The 13835-nt window shown below is 42.0% G+C and overlaps 1 protein-coding gene across 2 annotated transcripts; it reads right to left on the reverse strand.

Moving 5' to 3' along the window:
* Positions 1-1636: 1636 nt before the first annotated feature.
* ADCYAP1 (adenylate cyclase activating polypeptide 1) lies at positions 1637-8456 on the reverse strand. Of its 2 annotated transcripts, none has more exons than XM_034762724.1 (5): positions 7718-8456; positions 7290-7397; positions 4635-4829; positions 4063-4158; positions 1637-3215 (listed from the first exon to the last, which is right to left on the reverse strand). In XM_034762724.1, exons 2-5 carry the CDS (start codon positions 7388-7390, stop codon positions 3032-3034), a joined length of 576 nt encoding a protein of 191 aa, XP_034618615.1. In that variant the 5' UTR covers positions 7391-7397; positions 7718-8456; the 3' UTR covers positions 1637-3031. The 2 variants fall into 2 exon arrangements, with proteins under 2 accessions (XP_034618615.1, XP_034618616.1); XM_034762725.1 differs by having other exon boundaries at positions 4635-4769; positions 7718-8451.
* Positions 8457-13835: the final 5379 nt, after the last annotated feature.

A 13835-nucleotide genomic window follows, 5' to 3' on the forward strand; every position in this document is an offset into this window, starting at 1 on the left:
TTTGTACTGACAAACCAGCCTGCAAATACCTTTTTTTAATATAGCTACCAGATACATTTCTATTTAAGAAACCTAATTAACTCTTCATGTGCTACAGTATACCTATTTTAGTGCAGCCAAGTTTTCACTTGGTATAATTTAAACCTAGTACAAGGGTGTTGCCCTCCCCCAAGACAAGTAATATTACAAAGTATATTTTTGTGTACCAGAATGTTCATTGGAGGAGTTTAGCTGAAAGTTCCATTAAGCTTTTCCTGTTTGGCAAGTATAAGCAATTCCTAAGTATAGGAATTGTTACAATACTATGTGGGGGGGGGGGGAGACTATTCTAGGACATTGGTTGTTTTTTGTCTGTAAATTTTAAGAAAGCTTATTTATCTAGTGCTCATGAAGCTTGATTTTTCTACTTCAGTAATTACTTTTTAATCTACTTGAATATAGAAATAACCCATCAATAAAATATTAGAGGACATCTGATGAAAATATGTGGAGGCTTAGTAAAAAAAAAAAAAAGATATTCCAGACATAAAAAAATGTTAGAAACTATAGCTTAAATTTAAACTAATTAAATAGATTTTAAATGAAATACAGCTTTTACTGTTAAGTGCTAGATTTCTCCCCCAAACATTAGACAAAGTTGCATTGTTTACAAAAATTTATTAATACAAACTTTACACACTTTATATAACAGTTATCAAAGTCCTAGTTATATATATCATGTGTGTAATAATACTTTAAGTTATTTTTATATTCAGTTGCACACAAAATAAGATCTGCAAGACTAACATCTACCTAAATTATCACTGTATCTCAAATCTGCTCCGTTTTAGTAAGGCTGTTGGCTTTTCTAAAAATTATACAGAGGATAACCTATGTGATCACTTTATAATGCTTGCAACTAGCCACTGAACTCGAAATGATAGTTCATAAATAAAACGTCAATAGAGCCCTATTTCATTATACCACAGCTGACACAAATACAGCAACGTCTGCCGATTATCCAAGAACAAATAATTAAGACTAAAATGCAAGCTGATGTGTTGCAGCATTGTAGGGCCACTAAATAGCCATCTGTGAATTCGTGGCGATTTAAAAGGCGAAGAAAGGCACGAAACGCTGCAAACTGCATCCTGCGTCACATTGCCTGAGGAGAATGCAAAATTAAAGTAAGATTGATTTCATACACACTTCTCAGGCATAGATCGAATGCCTATGTGCTAGCACTGTTTGCAATAAGCTCCGCTGGCACTCGCCATCCAGCCTGGGATTGCAAACTCAATTCTGTTTTCTTTGATTTATTACTTTACACTGATCAGACTGGTAAAGGAAAATGAAAAGTCTTTTAAATTTTACAAGTGGCTTTTCTTTTTAAGCAACTGAAGACTGTAATTTAGGGCTGGTTATTTTCCTTCAAAAGATTCCTCTAGAATATGGTTAGGGATCTGAAAGGAAACATACGTACATGTCCTCTTTAGTCACCTTTCAAGGAGAAGGAATGGAAAGTTCCCTCGGGCAGGTTTGGTTTGTCTTTTCCCCAGAAGGTAAGCTATTAATCCGTACATATAAAGATGAGGTTGAAATGATTCATCGGTTATTAGAAACTACACATTCTATTATGACAAAAGTTTGTTTTATGAAATAAATTTTACTAAGCAATAAGCCATAATGTAGAAAAATACATTTTACCTCCAAACTCAATAAACAAGAACAAAACTTTAGTTGTAGTGCATAATTATTTAGTGGTAGCTACAACAGGGGTTCCTAAACTTTTACAATAAGAGCTTGCATCAAACAGAACGAAAGAGTGAGAGGCGTTCACAACCTTAAATTGAAAATAATAATAATAATAATAAGTGACTCAGATGGGAAACCGTGCTTAAATAGTGCAAGACAGGTCAGGAGGGGGAAGGGTCTACAAGAAAACAACAAAGGAAAGGAGCAACTCCGCTTGAAAAATTCAAAGGAGAGAATCCTGGTCATTTCACATGATGAGAGGCATGGACAGCACTGGAGAGTAACACATTATACTTTGCATCAAGTTCCAATACCGAGCTGCCGACGGTCAGTTAGGTAGTGGATCTAAAGTGGAATTGTCTCATGTTACCCAGACCCTCTGGCAGTCTAAAACCACGCATTCATAAGGGGCACCTCCTCTCTGATCTGTGCTCTATCGCTTCCAGTATCGAAATTTCAACTGGTTTCCAATCGCTCTAATTTCTGGTTGCCTTTGTTCTGTAGCTATGCCCAATCAGAAGAACAATGAATGGGGCTAAATATTTTCCCCCCTCCAATTGTCAGAGATGCACAATTTTGACAGAGCTGTTTCACCACAGGAGAATTATCTTCTAAGCTCAGTGTTTGAGAGACACAAATACATATAAAAGTGGAACCAAAGAAAGCAGAAAAATTGAAATCTCTCGCAAGGGGGAGGCAGTGCCCCCTTAAAATAGGCTAGTGGTAAAGGAGCCTGTCTTGAGACTCACGGGGGGAGGGGGTAAGAATCTGCTTCAGCAATTCTTCCAGATCATTATCACCATAATCCCCTTGTAGCGGGGCATCAGTGTCTATGTACAGTAGCAAATGGTGACTAGTAATGTCTTCGACCCTGTCATGGATAAAAATACTATCCTTTTAATTTCACTTACAAAAATAGGAGCAATATTCAAACAATGATTGTCTTTTTTCTATTTATTTTATATAAAAACATAAACAGCTCAGGCGAATTTTTTTGTTCTTGTGCAGGCTTTATATGAAGAATTGTTCTCTATCAGTAGTATTTATATATATATATTTATATATTATATATAACTTAATGATTGGTCCACAAAGTAGATCTGTGCGTTTCTCTAGTGCTTTTATACAAAAAGAAAAACAATATTATTATCAAAATATTCATTTAATGGCTTTACTTCATACATAAATACATGTTTAGATAACACAGGAGCGGTGATTGTTCAGTCACTTTGGAAATGACTTTTGTTTTTCTTTTTTTAGGGGCTCTGTATACACAGGAGTGGTGGGTTACTCAGCGCTACAAATACGCTACTCGGCGTCCTTTGTTTTTAACTCTTTGTTTATACCTTTTCCCCAGGACCGCTGCCAAGTATTTCTTGACAGCCATTTGTTTCCGGTAGCGGCTGTAGCTGTCTGTGAAGATGCCATCCGAGTGCCGTTTGGAGAGCGGTTCCGAGTCGTCCTCCAGGCCGCTGGCACCGCTGCAAAGCAAAGGACAATTGCAACATCTGGATCCATTCCCCTGTCCTGCCTGCACTTTGGAGGCCTTCCCTGCTTTGCATTTTGGCTCTGGTAACTCCAGGGCTGCTTTAACCTTTCCAGATTATTATGATTATATGTCATTTGGGAAAGCTGTATTTATTTTGTTTGTTTTTCCAAAGCTATTCGATCTGGGGGAGGGCGGGAATGAAGAAACTAAAGCAACATGTAGACATCAGGGAGGCAGAACGAAACAAAGAATCTATCTAAACACGCGGTGAAGTTGATATCTGATCATAATATAAGCCGACAGTCGGGAGACAATATATTCATGGCATGAATTATTCATTATGAAAATGTAATCTATTTCCCCATGGGCTTTATTAAAATGTTACCTTCTGCCGAAATGATCTTCATTACTCTAGGCTTGCCGTGTGCCAGGATGTCTGACTTTAAACGCGTTTTGTTTAAGTCCCGCTTGTGGTAAATTCTATTCTTTACAATGGAGAGCTCTCTTAAAATACCCAGATCTACACTTACAATTTATCTCTTGTTGCGGTTCTTCCCACCGACTATAGCCTGAATCTCTGGGCTACTGAATCAATGGGCTACTGGACTTTCTTTAGAATGACCAGCTTTTTATCATCAACTAGCTATCACTGTACCTTTCACTTGGGGTCAGAGAATGAGATCGAGCAAAAACCCTGGTGGATTTTGACATTTTCAAACTGGGTGTGTTGCTTAGTGCGCGAAACACCAACCACACAGCGAGCGTAACAATTATATACCAGTGGTACATTACGCGTGGTTTAATAGAAAGATGAAATAAACAACAAATAAAAAGCTTACCCCACCCGTTTGGCCATCAAAGAATGCAGGTATTTCCGAGCGGATAGCTGACCCAGGACTCTCCTGTAGGCTTTGTTAAATATCCCATCGGCGTGCCTAAGTAGGAAACAAAGATCAAACACAGGAAGAAAGATCAGTGTCCAAGCCTGGGGACCGGACCTCAGCAGCCCCTCACTCCAAGGAGGGATGGCGGAAGGAAGCCCCTGGCTGGCTGGTGGCTTTATGTACCCTGAGTGCAGAGGGCGGCCTCCGCCTTAGGACCCCCAGGGACAGCAGGGCCCTCCCAGCACTGGCACTCCCAGCCACCAGGCTCATTTCCTGAGCGCAGCGCTCGCCTGGCGCGTCTGGCGTGTTTCCCGGAGTGCCATCACTAGCCTTCCGCGGACAGCCCGCTTCCCCACCCCTCCCCCGCCTGCTTGGAGGTAAGGGGCGCTTTTCATCTCCTCGAGTCTTTATTCGGGCGGCAGGGCACTGAGGGAGAGATGTGTTGCGGCTCTTTTGAATGGGATTTACCAGGATCGTTTTGCTCCAGCTCAAGTCATGCGCCCACCAAGGGGCTCCCACATAATCACCTCTTTTCCGGTGGGTAGTACAGGGTGTACATGTCGTCTATCATGGAGGAAGGGTTCGCTATGCCAAGGGGGTCGTTGTCAAAGGCGAAATCCTGCAGCGTGTTTCCATCCTCGTCATACACTTCATCTTCCAGCCTAGCCCGGAAAGCAAAGGGCAAGAATTCAGACGCATGTGGCGGTGCCTCCTGAGAAATCCTACATATAGGAGCATTTGATCAGTGTTATTCAGGGCTACTCCTCTGCCTGGGACCTATCGGGTTTCAATATGGGCACTTCCGAGGCTGGACTGAAGGCCCTGCTAGAGGAGCGCACAGGCAAGATTACACCTACCCCTCTATCCCCCCGCTTCATTTCATCTCCCCGCTTCCGCATCAGTGTAAGATCAGGCGCGAGAGAAATACACAAGCAAACCAACCTGCTGCTAGACTGGGGCCAGAAACAAGTCCAGGGGCTGCCAAGGAAGCAGCTGATCACTACCCACCTTTCCCAGCACGAATCCTGATCGCTTTCCAAACTACATACCCAGGCGCGGGGGGTGGGGGGAGGGGGGCTATAAGTTAAGCGAGACAAGAAGAACAGAGCTTCCCACTGTCAGGTACCCGCTTTCTCTAGTCCCCCCTCTCCCCCAAGAGATCAGAAGCTCTGCCGTTAGCAAATGACTGCTCCTCCTTTCTCACAGCAAGTGGGATCGGGGTGGGGCTTGTGTTTGTTTGTGTTTTTCGTTGAATGGTGTCTCTGTCCTTGAAGATCGCTTGAGTTTTGTTTTCCCTCTGTGTGTGTGTGTCTCTCTGCTGCAAGATGTAGGTCACTGAACGTTTCAGGCAGCTATTTTTGTCTCCGAGCTCTGGCAGGGAGATTAATAATAGATGCGTGTAAAGTGTTTCGCTCCTGCTAATTCAGGCGCTTGAATGAACCGAACCAGGTCCCCTCAAACGAATGGCCCCTCTCACCCCACTTAACGCCCTCTGGAAGGACTGGCCATTTATGCGGGGACGGCTCCCCCAGCTCTGGCAGCCGGGGGCCCTGCGGCGAGGCTGACCTGAATCCCAAAGCCCCGGGTAACGCTTTGGGTCGTTTAAGGCCATTCCGGAGCGTGTGCTGCCCCGCACCCAAGGGCGAGCTCCGACCGTTCACATGCGCTCCAGAGTGAGTTTCGCAGTTCAGATGTTGCATGCACATTAGGGCTGAACCACGAGAGTGTCCCCTGTGGGACTTGGCAGAATAAATAGAGCTGCATAATTTTCCAAGGGAGCTAAGATGGGTGGGTCGGAAAGCTCCCCCGTTCTTCTGTTGTAAGAAGCACTGCTCGTTAAGGGAAGCCAGATTTACAGCGGGCTAGAGCCAGAAGTAGATTGATTGCCGCTGTGTAAAGCTTCACTCCCTCCTATTAAGTGGGAAATCGTCCTTTGTTGTATAGGTTTGGACTGGGGGCTGCCCCTACACTCGGCTCAATAGCTGACGCTAGTTCTGAAATCCTGGCAGCTCTGCTCCAGTGTGTTAACAATCCTGCTCCGAATCAAGTGAGCGCGAGAGAGTTTTACGGAATCCTGAACCTAAATCTCAGGAAGAGTGAGCCGGATCACGCTCTGCCCTGAGTACTACAGTAACCCCCCTCTCCCCTCCAGCGAACTTTTTAAAAAGATCCGGAAAATAGTACTTAAAGTACTTTAACCAATAACACAAGTTGGGGGGCAGATTCAACCCTGCTATGATACAGGAACTTAATTCTAGAACATATCTAGAGCTATATTAGAGCGAGAATAGAGAGGGATGTTATATGTGTTGTAAAACTAAGTTTTATCTATATCTACACATATTCCTTAATACCTGGTAAACCCTTCTGCCAGAAATGTGTCATTACAATCTTTTTCTAACGGTATGCTCCAAAATGCTTTCATCTAGGTATTGTCTATCCTGGAAGCAGCTGTCAACTCTATTTTAGCAGGTTATCGCCACTCAAGTTAGGCTGAGAGGTGGCCGGAAATATCTCTCTATATAATGTGTTATTGCACTGTGGTGCATATAGAAAAATGGATCCACTAAAAGGCTAATCAGCTTTTTACTATAAGGCTTACGCTGCCTTCTGAGAACTATGCTTCATTCAGGACCCCAGTTAACAGAAATCGAATAGTTTCACCAAGACCAAAGTCAGAGGTATTCTCTAGTATTTAAGAGAAAAGGGGATAAGAATAAGACACGCGGGTGTAGGAAATAATACAGCGTAAGATCCTTCAGGCTAACAAGACTTGATGGAAGAAAGGGGCTAGTCCATTAAACCCTCCATCTCCTGGAGAACATAAGAATCTAATCTAGTTTCCCTGCCACAGGATCTAAATTGGACTTTTAATCAAGCAGCCTCAGTCCCCAGTCTCTTTTCCCCGCTCCCCAAGAAGGTAGATGGGGTCGGCAAATAGGAGGCGGTGGGGTTTTGCGCTTTAGTTTTTCTTTCTGGATGCTTTAAATTGCTTGGAAGAGCTCTACTCCGTTAGCAAGAGAGGGAGAGTAAAAGCTACCAGGCACAGAGTCCAGGAGACAACTACCTGCCAATGCTCTCTGCTATCTATTACCAAGATGCAGGGACATAACTGACGGGGAAAGCCAGGGATGCGAGTCTTGCAGGGATTGGGAAGAGGGAGGGATAAAGAAGGCACCTACCTTAGCGCAGGGTATTGAAATCCAGCAGCAGGTGAGCAGTAGACGCTGCAGTGCATTATTATCCCATAGACCAGTAGTGCTAGGATCGCTTTGCTACACATTGCCACTCTGTGTGTAAGGGAAGAAAGAAAAAACAGCTGTCAAAATGCTCTCCTCACTCTCCCTTTCCCCTCTAGCTTTGCCACTAGCAAAATCTAATCCGTTAGAAATCAAGTCTTAAGTGTGCTCGATTTAACAACAACAAAACGTGTGCGCGATTTGTGTGGAGCCGTTTGTCTTCAATTACAACCAGACACAACCCCCACTTCCCAGCACACAGGCGCGTACACACACACACACACACACACACACACACACAAGTGCCTGGGCTAACGAAACCCGATCTCTCCGGTTAAAGCGCTCAGATGCCTGCGATACATTTTCCTTACCATTAAACTCTTAACACCCGGCACTAAGAGCGTTTGGCTGCGCAATTAAAAGGTAGATTTAAAAAAAAACAAAAACAAAAAAACTGTCTCCCAAGTTTCAGCCGAAATAGTTAAAACTCTTGTGTCATCGCCTCTCTGACGATCAAAGAAGCCGAAGGCAGAAGAGCAGCAGTTACTTGTCTGCTGGTTTAAGGGGATCCGCTCAAAAAAGTTTGTAGGTAGCAACCAGCACAGATCTGGAGTGGAGTCTGTCAGGGAAGGGACAGCAAGAAAGAGGGAGTAAGAGAAGGAGACAGAAGGGAGAAAGAGAGAAAAGAACACAAGAATGGGGAAGAGAAAGCCAAGGAGAGAGAGAAGCAGGCTGTGCTGGAGCTGCTGTCAGTGAGATGTTCTCTTCCCCAGATCTTTTCCTTCACTGAGATGCTTCTCGCTTCAGCTGCTGCTTTCTCCTTCTTCTTGCTCTGTGACTCCAAAGTTGACCAGCCTTCCGCAGCTCGTTTTTTTATGCAATTAGCAACAAAATCTTTGCAAACACCCTGCTTTATCAAGAGCCCTCCTTGTAAACATCGGTCTGCATGTTACCTTTAAGGGCGGCAGTATTGTTTGTTGCACTGTTGTGGCGTTCGGATTTTTATTCATGAATCAAATGAGTTTTTTTTTTCAGTCACGTAATAATCGGGTATCAGAAAAGACGTCACCACCCCAATTCCTCAAGGAACATAACAATTCTATGCCGTCCTCGCGGATGATCTGATCGAGAGTCATAAGCTTCTCATAAACACTTTAACTCACACTTTTTTTTTTTTTTTTTTTTTTTTTTTTTTACACAGAGGTCTAGAAGATTTAATGCTTGTCGAGTTCTCCCTGATTCAAGTTGTGGGGAGGGATAATAGTCTGCTGAGGAAATTTTAGGCTTTTTACAGACCCCATCCTCAATTGTGGTCTCAGCAGCCTAACCACAGAGCAGCTCTGTTTGAAAAGATGAGCTCTGATGTGATAACTTCTGTATAAATTCGTTTGGCAAAGCCCAGGGTTCTAATGTGGTACATATGTTCCCTTCAACGGGGCAATTAAATAAAGAAATACGCTAGCGTTCTTACTGTTGTTGTTATTGTTATAAAGGCTGTTTGAAGTCTTGGAGGCTTCTCAGTAATTTTCTAATTAGAGTTTGTAATTGACAGTTGCTGGCTGGTGGGTGGATTGATTAGCTGAAGGCTCCCAGCGTGGAGCTATCCAAACTCTGCGGTGCTGAACTGGGGAAATGTGGCAACCAAAAGACTGACTTGGAATAACATTTTCACCATTTTCTTTTCTTTTTTTTTTTTTTTTTTTTTTTATGCAGAGCTCCCAGATGGGTAGAAGAAAATTAGCAATGCCATAATTCAGCCTATACAATTATGATGTCTCACAATCACTGTAGCAACAAAATATTTACAGCAAGCTATAGCGTGTCGTCATATTTTTCTGTGCGTGGGATTGGAAAACATCCCTTACTATTTGGGAAAACACGCCACAGGGTCCGATACTGTCCTTTATTTGATGATAGTGCATATTAATTTCGGCCACAAACATCCCCATTAGAGGACTGAAATGATTAGAAATTCGCAAGCCCTGATTCACTTGTCACTGACAAGAACGGAGCGCAGCACATGGTACTTTTCAGGTCTAATTTTCACTGTGTCCCTTTCCCTTCCTGTCTACTGTCTGCGATTTGAGCTCCTTGCAGGGCAGCACAGGCGGACTGGAAAAGAGAGAGGATTTCCATTAAAAGTTCATTTGCTGAGGGACTCTTAAGGGAATCCCTCCGTTGGGAGGTCTCAATCCACCGATATTATCTTACTGAAAATGACGTGGAGGCATGAAAGCGCTGTGGGAAGACCACCGTCTGGCTTCCAAACCTCTTGATATTTCGGTGATCTTCTTGCTCCCCCTCAACGGTCGACAGTCAGATTCATTTCCGAGAATTACCCAAAGAAATACAGACTGCAGGAGCCATTACAGTGCATTTTAATTATTTGGCTCATCAGCAGAGAATTCAGGAAGCAGCAATAATTTAGTCCTCCTGTTTCCTATTTCAATGGTTTGAGTGAAACATGTTTAAATGAGCTATTTGAGCTCAAATCGATTTCTCAAAAACATACAATTACAATCCTATTATGATCATTGAAGATTTCAGTATTTTCCCGGGGGTTCAGGAACTGGAACTTGAATGAAGTATTCCCTTAGCAATGGTAAGCTATGCGATTATGGAAAGGCTTAATATATAATACAACATTTGTATACACAATTATTTTATAAACACTATGTTAAATACTGTAATAGCCCTTTGGTATTTGGCAAATAACTAAAAATCTAAAACTTCAAGGATCCAATAATACTATAAGAATCAATGGGTGGGTGTTTTTTTCCTAAGGGGAAAGAATAGCTACTTGTTCTGATGATGAGGGGTTGCCTTGATAATGTTGGGGTGAACCTATTAAAACTTCTACTCTTGCTTCTCCAATGAATTCCAAACTGTGTTGGATATAGAGAAATACCGGAATACGTTTAAGAGTCTCCGGAAAAGGACACTCAGTGTAAGTAGAGGGTGCCATCGTGTGGGGACTTCGTTGTTTTCATGACCTATTAAAGAAAAAATATATTTGGGGCCGAATCCTGAAGCACTCATTCAGTCTTTGCTTAATACGTATTCAGGTAAAAAACACAGAGGCCAGAGGAGTTTTGCCTGAACAAAAGCCGAGTGAAGGCTTCGAGGTTTGATTTACAGCGAATATATTTATGCATAAACTCCCTTTAATTTATTCTTGCCCTCCAGATCCCTCAGCAGCTTGGAACAGATGTCATATTATTAAATCAACCTGCCAGGGAAATGTTTCCTCATTATCCCCTCCCACCTCATATGTGGAATTTTTCTCCAAAATTACCCTGGCCCCAAATCGAGGATGGCAAGATCCAGGCTTGGGCTAATAACAGCTTTTCTAGCACAAGAATGTCATGGCTTTAAGCCTGATAGCTTTCATTCTTGAGAGAGAGAACAACGAGCTCTATAGGGTTGGGAAAGGAAGATTTCCCCTGTGCCGAAGTGACAAGAATCCACTATATTAGACTTAAAAGATATTTTAGGTGATTTTTATTTATATGTATTCAATTGTTTTTCCTCCCTCTGACTCTGCAGTGGTAAGCAGGGTAACTAAAGCATCTACCTATCCAGAGAGAGGGGACAAGAAATACAAATGAAAAAAATTAAACTTTCGAACATTTTATTTTTTCCCTGTAATCTATATAGCGTATCCAGAATAAACCTTAGCATGCTATGGTAAAAAGATTTATGGACGCTCATTTAAGGTGAGCTGCAAAACTCACAAATGTCTTTGCCACTCCTGAGAAATCCAACGATCCCAAATTCATGCCAATAAAAACCTGTGTAGCACACCGCTCCATCATGTATACCATTCATGTGCAGGCACATAATATACACATACTACATTAGAGGTCTAGGTTGAAACAACAATAAAGGTTTGATTTTGGCCTGCCGAAGAAAGTAGATTCCAAGCTAACTCTGTAATTTGAAAGAGATTTAAGATTCCAAATATTTGATCTTGGGTATCACATATGAAGCAACATCTGCACACAAACAAGTGAGCTAAGATTTTGGTGGCAGAATTTTCTTCACCTTCCTCCTAGCACCTGAAATTAATCATTTTAATTTACCTGAATGCACCCTTTGTTTTTTCAAAATATTTCACAAAGTATATTTTTAAATTTCCATAGATATTTTAGTGGAGTTATAGATCCTCCAAGCCCGACACAATATGAATGTACTAACACCCTGAGGTGGATATCTCTAAGGTTGTGGTGGTGGTGTCATAGATTTTCATTCAATTGTGCATATTTCATACTTGTCTACATATGGTGGCTAGTGCTTGAAGGGTAAATCTATTCATTTTTCAAACCCTTTTTTAGATCTAAAGGCACAGGACTTTATGACAACATCAGAAGCAAGCCTTGTTATCAGTCTACAAGCCAGGAAGAAATCATATGCATATATGGAGCCACAGCCATGCTTTCCCAGCAAGCCTACCCTTTGCTATGTTTTCCACCAAAATTTGGACTGCAGTATTTGGAGCCTCTGGTTTCTCCATAAAATACCACGAGTACGTTTAAAATACAAAAGAATTAATTCTTTCCTCACAAAAAAATCACATGTGACAAAAGCACAAATTCTCCAGGGGGGTTGATCCAATACCATGTCTTTTACCAAACCTAATGCATCACACATTATTGTATCAGTGTCAAAACAAGCAGCTTAAAGCCATTCTGTACTTTCTGAGCAAAGTGCCTCCTTCCAGTGTTGAATCTCCTCTGCATAGTGATAAACCACAACAATTCCTCTCTCACCCACAGGACACTAACTCATCATGTACAAACCTTAGTCTTTTAACCATAGCTCCATTCCCCTTTGCAGAACTCCCTGGGAAATAGATGGAGTACTATTCTAGCTAGCACCCTCTTGCACAGTTTGCACTGAAGTTCATAACATCTGATCTATTACAAAAGGCTTCATCTCTCGTACCTAACTGTCCTTCGGAGAATCAGGCCAAATGATTCAGACAAGCATACAAAGGACAAACCAAAGAAGAGTTATTCATGGCATAATACTTTATTACTACTAAAACTCCCAAGTAAATAAAGGATAAAATAGCACCTTCTGGACTAACAAAAATATGTACAGTGGGCCCATTTCTGCTGCTCTTAGTTACTCGGGATTAAACATAGGTGTAATTGCACTGAAGGGAATGGGACAGATCTTTTCTTCAGACAACCACTCTATGTCTCTCTTTCCTTTTCAGTCTCCTCCTGCCCAGAGGTAGGTTCACATTCCACAAAAGAGAAGAGTTTATTTGTTTTTTTCTTGTCATTTTTCTGATAATTGAACCTTGTCTGATCTGAGGGGAAGAGACTCAGAGAGAAACTAAAAAATAGAAAATCACATTCAGCAGCAACTCAGGCCAGTCCAAAGGTGTTTCATGCATAAAGACTTATAACTCATTTCTTCACCCATAAGATCGGACATTATGAACTTTGGTACACGCTGCCCAGCAGAACACTAACAATCCATTAGTGCCCCCATCCATTTCCTATGGAGCTGAGAATACAAAGAATCTATGCACAGGTCTAATAAGGCATCCTGAGTTCTGCAGTTCCTTTCTTCTGTGTTACCCCTTTTCTCTATCTTATCCTAAGTATCTTCAGCAAGATTACTCTCAGTGAGGGGGGCTTAGATGTCAATGAGGCCATCTGGGTACCTGATGACTTTTTCTCTTTCTTTTCCTACTGTGCATGTACATAACGTGTAATGTGTTACGTGTTATGTGTATTTGTAAGAGGTTTCAATAGGTTTTGTACAAACAAAAGGCCAGAGACTGAAATTTCCAGCAGTATAAGACATCCAACACTGATGGAGGTCCTGTAGATGAGTGGAGCAATGAGGAGTTTAATAATTATCTTTAATGTGCACAAACAGCTAATCATACCTAAAATAGGTCTGAAATAATGATCCGTTGCCAAGGACCTGATCCTATGGGGAGCTGAGCACTTCCATTGGGGTGCTGAGTGTTATCAATCATCCCTGCAAGAATACTAAAAGACAAAAGATGGGCAGAGAAAGAAGAGAGCTGTTTGAGTTTTTAACTGAACTACATTTTCATTCCAAGAGCTTCAGAAGATACATAAGGTAAAAACAAACTGTAATAGGGAAAATCTGCCCCTAACAACAAGGTCTGGCAATACTAAATCACGTCACTTCTTTTCAGTGGACTTCCGTTTGTCTTATAGGGTGATATTCAGTCTTGTGCAGAGGGCCAGCACAAGACCTATGCACTTCTGAAGTCTCATTCAAACTCTCAAAATAAGGCTTACGTGGGATTTCAGTGATGTATCACTCTTGTAATGGCTCTCTGAACAGGGTCGATTTCTACTCATACTGAAGAGTCACTCTGCTTATATGGACCCTCTTTGGAGCCCAACTTTGTGAGTAGTTAAACATCTCTACAGAGTAGTGAGTTTCTTTAGCTCTCATTGAATTTCCCCAGTGGCTCTCCTATAGGGCCAGAGACTT

Source organism: Trachemys scripta, chromosome 2 (assembly GCF_013100865.1).
Source record: "Trachemys scripta elegans isolate TJP31775 chromosome 2, CAS_Tse_1.0, whole genome shotgun sequence".
NCBI lineage: Eukaryota > Metazoa > Chordata > Testudines > Emydidae > Trachemys > Trachemys scripta.

What these genes read in the sequence shown, in the direction of transcription:
- ADCYAP1 (XM_034762724.1), bottom strand. Translation starts at nt 7,390, where the DNA reads ATGTGTAGCAAAGCGATCCTAGCACTACTGGTCTATGGGATAATAATG. An exon ending in TTTCAATACCCTGCGCTAAG is followed by an intron (nt 4,830 to 7,289) that starts GTAGGTGCCTTC and finishes TCCTATATGTAG; the next exon opens with GATTTCTCAGGAGGCACCGC. An exon ending in TTGATGGCCAAACGGGTGGG is followed by an intron (nt 3,216 to 4,062) that starts GTAAGCTTTTTA and finishes TTTGCTTTGCAG; the next exon opens with CGGTGCCAGCGGCCTGGAGG.